This window comes from Drosophila hydei, unplaced genomic scaffold (assembly GCF_003285905.1).
Source record: "Drosophila hydei strain 15085-1641.00,03,60 unplaced genomic scaffold, DhydRS2 tig00000149-arrow-pilon, whole genome shotgun sequence".
NCBI lineage: Eukaryota > Metazoa > Arthropoda > Insecta > Diptera > Drosophilidae > Drosophila > Drosophila hydei.
Window position 1 is genome coordinate 4,559,012 of NW_022045678.1, and position 8,221 is coordinate 4,567,232.

Here is an 8,221-nt window from a genome sequence, read left to right on the forward strand (position 1 = left end):
AACTATTTTAGATACTTAAATCATAACGAGATTTAGCGTAAGTTAGTTACAGCTTCATTTATTTCAACTAGCGTGTGAAGAAGTCACATCTTTCAGTTATATCTGGGGTTACACTACTGTACATTTAGAGGGACTAGGTTGAAAAGCAATATACTCAGTCGAAGACATTATTCTGATGGGCAATTCGATAGGATTGCAATTCTGAAGGAATCAACGTATCGTATCTAACCCTCAAAGAAATCGTATTCTTCGCGTGGCCGATACCATTGATCGGTAGCATGCTCATAGATGGCTCGCTGGACCTCGGTCTCGGCAGCATCAATTGGATCTAGCTGAGGCTGAGGCAGTGCCTGTGACTGTGACTGAGACTGCGTTGCATCGAAGCTGCTATCGGATCGAGGACTGCGCGAGGTGGCACGAAAATCCATTGGTATATTATAGCACTTGCATATGCAGCTGGAGGGGAAGCGAAACCAGTCAGAGAAGATGCCGCGGCACTCGTTGTGTGGGTCGTAGGCCAGCAGACGATGTAGTCGGTACTGTTGCTCGCAGCGACAGCCGTCACGGCAAAACATCTGCTTGAACTCTTGGGTGCATTTCTCCCAGTGTACGTACTGCTCAAAGGGGTACAGATTTAGCAGAGCCAGAACCTCGCCGCGTGTGTTATTCGCCCAAAACGGAGCAACCACCTCGTCCTTGACAGGACACGCATTGCTGTAAAAGAGTTAAACATTAATAACGAAACGTTGACTGGGAAATTATGATCGATAACAGTAATCGATCGCACTTACACTCCACGCATGTTGCTCGTGACAGCCATCGGTTCCTGCTTCATGGCATCCTGAAACAGCTGGCCTCCCTCTCGCAGAAGTCCAGATTTTGTAGAGCTAGTAGGTGTCGATGTTGTACTACTTCCCGTCACTGGCTTGCGCTGCTTGTCCGAAATCAAAGACGTGAATGTGGGCGAGAAGAGCGATGCAAAGTTGGCGGGTGTTGTAGCTCCTAATATCGTTTTAGTTACATTTCTGCGTGGGATTAAGCTGGTGCTGTTGCTGTTGCTGTTGCTGTTGTGGTTGCTGCTGAGTGTTGCAGTCGTTGCTGACGCTATTGGAGTCGGTGTTGCTGACGTCGTCTTCATTTGTGTTGTTGTGCTGTTAGCAGATGCAGCTCCCATAGACGAACTTGTCGTTGTTGCACTTTCATTAACTTTTTGCTTATGACTGGGCATCGCTGTCGCAGTTACTTTTAAAGCTGTGGCAGGTGTCACAGGTAGAGGGTTGATGCTAAAATTGCGTAGGCCCTGATCGACTTCCAACTGTAAGTTGTCAATATTATTCATGCTGTCATGTGTAAGTTCTTCTGGGATCGTTTGTTCTGGCCGCGCTGTAGTTGTCGTGGTTGCACTTGCTCCAGTGGTGTTGGCCAGCTCGTAGACACTGTTCGATTCGACACTGGGCTGCTCATCACCCAGAGGCACAACTGCAGCTACTGTCGGTTCAGTCGAGGAGAAACTTGTTGTGGTTGGTGTCGATGGGGTCGTCGCTGTCGTTGTTGTCGTCGGACTGACTGTGGACACTGGCCGGAAATGTGGCTCCATAAGCACATCGTTGCCCTTGTAGTTGCTGAACTCATCTCGATCCGTATCTCTGCCATGCAACATATATTTGGCCCCACGCGGCATCTTGGAGTAGCGCTGGGCTGCCTCGTCCATGCTGTCCATATCGACCACCTCATTATTCTGAATCTCATCACGTAATATGGAAATGTGCCGTACATCCCCATACATGCGCTTCATCAGACCCTGATTCTCGTGCACAAACCGGCGGACGGCATGCCACGGATAAATTGAGCCCGGCAGATGACAGAACGGTTGTTTGGCCAAGTCGCATGGTATTGCCGCAAGCATCTGGGCACGCCCACGCCGCGATACCTTACTGTTCGGGCTGCAAGAATTGGCCGAGTCAAATCCAAAGCTGTTGCTACTATGCGAGGGGCTCACAATACTTATGAGCAGCAGCAGCAGCAGAACATCGCACTGCAAGTGACAGTGAAACAAGAATGTTATTATTACTTATGTTCAGTCGTTCCCCAACCAAATTTGTCAAGCCCCAAAGACTTTACAATTAATGGTCTGCATGCTGAGTAGGTAAACAGTGATTCAACTGGTGATCATTACGATCCTAACTCTAATACTGTGGAGAATACGGGCTTTTCCTGATTGCTCATGCTCACAGCTCGATCTATCAAGTTCCATCAACAATAATTCACGTCATAAATTTTTTATATAAGAGATATCTAACCTTGATATAATTATATCAGACTCCGATTGGTACATATAGTTTTCCGAAAAACATTAGGACTAATACTTGACGAAATAGCTGCATCGATCTATAGAAGATATCAATTAGCAACTCTTACTCTCCAACTGTATATACTATTTGTAAGACTATAAAAGAATCAGATTTTCACGATTTAAGCTTATGCATTCTTTTCACGCCGTAAACCTAAGAAATATTCAGTCTTAAATTTTAAGAAACTAAACTTTTTAATATTCCATTATTTTAACTTTTTTTTTGTTTTGAGCCAATGCACTTAGCTGGCTCTCACTCTGGCAAACAATTCATGGTTAACATGACGAAAAACTTAAAAGCGGAACGAACAAAACAAGCTTCTCTGCCTCTGTCTTTCTGTCTTTCTCTTTGGCTCAGTCTCATCAAATTTTACTTTCACGCAGTCATAAGACGATGATCGATGTGCATTTGCATTTGCATATGCGGGCAGCCTGCAGTGGCCAAGCATAGAGAATGCCTGCAATTACCTTGATTTACAGATGGTGGACGGTCAGTAAGCGAAGTGGAGAAAGAGACAGAGTGAGATGGAAAAAGAAAAAGAGAGCGCAATTAACAATCAAGTAAAAGTAAAAAATCATCTTCGTCTACAGCCAACCAATTGATCCCTTTCAACTTTCCCTTTCCCTTTCAGGAGCACATGCCGAACTATATTTAACATTTCTGATCAACTATTGCTCAGGTGTTGAGCTCAATCTTAAACTGGTTTGTCGCCTGGCACCGTATATTTGTTATCCAGTTAGTTTTACTTAAACTGACTCGCATGAATCACCTCTATTGCGTTTGCCGAATAGAAAGTGTCATATGTTGCCCAAAAATTTTAACACGTAAATATGTCTGTGCAACGCTTTTATCAACTGGTTAGGTAATGTTGAACCAATATGGACTTACTTAATCGTTATTGCCGCTTGCAACTACATTTATTTAAATAATTATGAGACAACTTAAAAAATAAAAATAAAATAAAATAATAAAAATAATAAAAAAAATAAAAAAAAATAATAATAATAAAAAACACCTAAAAAATATATAAACTTAAAAAAACACTTAACATTATAAACAATTAAAATTGATTCACCTGAAAAATGTTTATCTTTATGCTTAATATTTATATTTCATCAATTTCAGAATTTGGCGTAGTCATAACAAAAGACTTAAGGAACAAACTCGTTTTGAAACTAATTTTAAGTACAGCAGTGAATTGGGTCAAAGCCTCTGAGCAGAAATGGAAAGCAAAAGCAAAAATTGCTTTCGCTAGAGGTTTATATTTATATACATAAATCTAAGCGATTGAATTTAACTCTCTTACAAAAATCATTGTCAAATGGCCAAGAAAGTCGAGAAAAAGTCATATGAAAATTGGAGCAATAGTCAGGTGAACAGCTGGGCAGCTGTCAGCGTAGTCTAACAAATCAATATGTTCAATTGGCCATTAAGTCAAGTCGCATTGAGGAAGACATTTGTCACTCCATGACTCGATTGCAGCTACTTTAATGTGTCAGTGCGATTAGGATTGCGACTTTCTAAGAAGACGCTGCCAAAGGCAGCCTCCATCAGCACGCTGACCGCCTGATAGATGGCTGGCTAGATGGAGAGTCCAGCTGAGCTAGTAGAGAAGTCGAAAGACGTTTGCCGTTTATGTCTTCATTTCCCAAAGTTGTTGTTGCCAACATACAAACATACAAACATACATTGCAGTATATACTGCGGCTAAGAATGAATTATTTATCAATTCAGAATGCCAACTGCAAATGAAGTTGATGTTACATTTAACCAAATTTGGTTTCGGTTATTGCCGTTTCTGTGCTTACTAATTGCCATTTGCCAGCGATCAAGTGAACGCAGCATCAGCAGCATCTGGTGAAACTCGAAGCTAACCAAAAACTAAGGCCTCTTCAAGCCTTCTTTAATTTCCAAATGCTAATTAAAAATGCTACGCCAATTCGAACGCTTTATCTGTATCTATAATAATAGCTATTGCTAAATCGAAATGTCATAAATTTCACTTAACTGCCTAACCGGAAAAGCAGGCCATTATCAAAACAGTTTGTATTCAAATTTGGTAATAGTCTATTTCATTTGTTTTCTTCTTGCTGTTTTGGTACGTTCAAAATTCAAATGACGTACAAAAAATTCATATACTGCCTAACTAAGAAATCGCCCCAAACCGTCAACGCTCGAAGAAAGTGAAATTTTGTTGATTTTTTTTGTTGTTTTTTTGTTTTTTTGATTTTCATGTCTCCCAACCGGTAACGCAATAAACGAAACCACAAAGGCAGCAGCAGTTTTTTCATTTTGGTGTGTAATGCTTTTTAATACTCTGACCCTATTGAAATTTAATAAAAAGGGTGTACGGTTTTTCAGTTGATGTAGACCTGTCCATCAGATCATCTGTCCATTTACCAAAACTCAAACGTAAATACTGACGAATCTATTTACCCTACGCTTTAAAAGGTAGTGATCCTTTTCCTAAAACTCGATACAAACCCAAATTGTCATTTCGACTTGGTTTATCAAGAGTTGCTGGAAGGACATAAAACCTCAAGGCACACTTGCTCTAAACATATGCATATTTATACAGATTATAAATATTTTTGATTTTAAATATAGTTCATTATCCATCAAAAATTAAAAACAAAAAATACATTTTTAAGACCCTTTCATTAAGACCGTCCGCCAAAATCTCAAATTATTCATTCATTTATTTTCCGCACTGTGAAACTGGGCATGAGCAAGCGCTGCTATTGCACGTTCCTAATTATTTAATTTGAATTTGCATTGAGAGTATCTCCTAGTCGAGCACACTCGACAATACTTTACTTGTTTTATGTATTCATATTTATAAGCAATATTATATTCCTAACTAAAAATAAAATTAAACAGTCATATCCATGTACATACATCAAAGACAATTACAAACTATGAATGAAACTTCTATTCGAGCTATCAGCTGATCAATATTAACTTCCCAAAGTCTGATCTCTACGCTAAACATGATATGGATGTGTCTGGTTACTCATTAATTAATATTTACCGTTATTAGTTTTGTAACTTGCAATCCTTTATCCATTTTCGTAACATCCATTGCTTACTTTCACTCTATTTCACGCACTTCACGCACAATCAACGGCTTTTTGAAATTGCTTTAAAGGATTTTCGCAAAGGTTATACACTTGCCTTCGTTTTTAGGGCCTGGGCCCAATAGGTTCGCGGCTTGGATTTATCGCCAGTGTGCAGAGTCACAGGATTTTAGCACACGCACTCGTATATAGCTTTCGATTTGGCTCGAGATTTGTGTGAACATAATTAATATTCGTAATATTCATAACTAAATTAGTTATTTTCAGTCACTCTCGTATGTATTGTTTTTTTACTTCAGCTTTCAGCGACTTTTTCAGCTATCTGTCCCGCTGGATTAACAGGCGCGCATAAACCTCAGAGCGCTTTGATAGCTGAAGCTTAAAACCAAATCACGTTTACACGCTTCGCACTCACGTTTGCAACTGCGCCAAGAGCTAAGGCGAAAGAGCCATCGCAAAGCGGAGTCGGCAAATGACGACGGCGACGGCGGCATCGGCAGTGCCGACCCCGCCACCCGTAAAATCGGAACCCGACTCACGACAGAGCCAGAGAGACGGCCAAACCGCGACGCAAGCGAAAACGCTTTCTATACCCTAAGCGTATCAACTCAAAATGGGCATAATAAAGCTGTAACAAAAACTGGCAAACCAGATCATCTACTTAAGCGGTAATATTATTTGTCATAATTCTTATTTATTTTTTAACTTTAAAGACATGTATAAGCACACCCAGCAATGACTGTTATGTAAGTCAGAGTTTTAAGCGGTAGTTTTAAGTCACTGTACATTTCACTATTACAGGGTGTAGTTCGGCTCATACTATTGAAAACATTGTTGTTATTTTTACAGCTTTGTATGGTTCTTTTGCGACTGCAGGAAAACTTTTTCTTATTTATTATTCGAAACGTTAGCGTCGGGCGGGCGCAGCAAAACACAACAAACATTGAAAAACAAGCGAGCGGAGCAGCAGCAACGCAAAAAAAAATAAAATAACAACAACAAGCCACAGGCACACAAAGAGCCACACGCAATGACAAAGCTACGACACGACGAGAGAGCAAAGCGCAAACCCCGAAGTTACACAGATGGTCGACTCCGAGACGAAACGAAGGCACGACCGACCGACCGACCGACCGACCAATTGCTACCGCGGCTTACGCCGGCTTTGCTGTTATTTGTTGTTGTTGCTGTTAGTTTTGAGTGTTGATGGTACTGGTAGTGGTGCTGGTGCCGAGCTTTGCCGAGTAACGAAGACGATGACGCTGCTTAGTAGGTCAGTAGTGGCCTTTAACTTTGTTGGTGCTGGTGCTGCTTGTTGTTGTTGCTGTTAATATTGTTATTGCTATATTTTGTTGCGTTGCATGTTTGTTACTATTCAAATACAAAGCTTGCCGGTCTTACAGCTGCTAAAAACTGTTGATGTTGTTAGTTGTTTTAAGATATTCACATGATCTGCCGTGAAAATAATTTTATTCAAGCAAGTTGCGTGTTAATTTAATGTGCACACGTAAGATAGCTATCTTCGATTATCTTGTCTCACTAAAACAGAAATTAATGTACTACAAACTAAGATATAATCGCATTTTTGTCTGTATTCAATTCCAATATTGATTAACTTTAACAACCATATTCAAAATCTCGTGCGATTAATATTGTTTAATTTATCCTCGTGAGGAAACACGACGTTTGCATATACACACCACTAAAAGTAAAAAGAAGTAAAGTGCATATTAAAGTCAGTTAGGCCTAGGAGGAAAGAGCGGAATAGAAGGCAGACAGATGAAGAGAGAGTGTGACATAGCAAATTAGAGTAAGAGTATGACCAGAGATAAGTTTCCTAGATTACTATAATCGGAAAGATAGAAATAAAATTCGATAAAGAAAGAGAGAGGAAAGGAGAGAGCGAGAGTGATAAATGGTCAACTAGAGTAAGAGGAAATTCAATGCATTTGCTAAGCTTTATAATTAAATCAGCAATCACAAAAAATCACAATAACAACTATTATTATTAAACAATAATTTTAAGGGTTTCCCTCTAGTGTCTTTATTTACACATATATTAAGTAAAATTTCAAAATCAACTTTATTTTTTCCATTAATAATTTCCACTGAACAAGCATCTGTACATATAAAAAGAGTAACTTACTGTCGAGCTTAATAATTGTTTCTATATTTTTCTCTTCACACAATGATTTCACATTTACTTCACACACACACGCACCTTCAGCGTGTATATGCGAATGTATTTGTTTGTGTACCCACACTTCATTATATTTGGAGTAAAGTGAAAGTGTAGAAATAAAGACACGGCTTAGCCACCTTTCAAAAGTATAATCAACAAAATTATAAAATGTATTTTTATTTAATGCTGTTGCCATCAGATAAAAAATATAATTTTCGGCGCAAAATAGCGAAAATCCTTATTTTAATAATATTTAAATAAAACCTTATCTGTTTTATCTCGTTTTGGTAACGAAACCGGTGGAGTGGTTATAATTTACGATTACAACGACATTAACGTCTCCTTTACTATGTACGCCGCGTCGTACGACGCCAAAATGTCTCAGCTAAAGCTAATTCTGATTCTGGTTCTGACGAGATGAAAGTGCGCGACTGACTGGTTGGTTTGCTTCCCATGCAACTACAACTCAGTTCATTAGCGTCATCGTTGCGACGTTGTACTTACGAGATGCTGTGTAGACGGTGTAGACTGTCTAACATACAGATTATGTTTTAAATTTTTAGCAAATAGACAAATAAATGTTCTACTTTCACCAATGCATCAATGGTGCA

The 8,221-nt window shown here is 39.4% G+C and overlaps 1 protein-coding gene across 1 annotated transcript; it reads right to left on the reverse strand.

The window, feature by feature from the left end:
* Window positions 1-21: 21 nt before the first annotated feature.
* Window positions 22-5,519, reverse strand: LOC111592610 (protein spaetzle 4). Its single transcript, XM_023304942.2, has 3 exons — window positions 5,383-5,519; window positions 792-2,035; window positions 22-714 (listed from the first exon to the last, which is right to left on the reverse strand). Exons 1-3 carry the CDS (start codon window positions 5,431-5,433, stop codon window positions 225-227), a joined length of 1,785 nt encoding a protein of 594 aa, XP_023160710.2. The 5' UTR covers window positions 5,434-5,519; the 3' UTR covers window positions 22-224.
* Window positions 5,520-8,221: the final 2,702 nt, after the last annotated feature.

Bases quoted from the DNA above. Each gene is read 5' to 3' on its own strand.
- LOC111592610 (XM_023304942.2), bottom strand. From the start codon at position 5,433: ATGGATGTTACGAAAATGGATAAAGGATTGCAAGTTACAAAACTAATA. The intron at 2,036-5,382 runs GTAAATATTAAT...TGTCACTTGCAG, and splicing joins AAGTTACAAAACTAATAACG to TGCGATGTTCTGCTGCTGCT. The intron at 715-791 runs GTAAGTGCGATC...ACTCTTTTACAG, and splicing joins ACGAGCAACATGCGTGGAGT to CAATGCGTGTCCTGTCAAGG.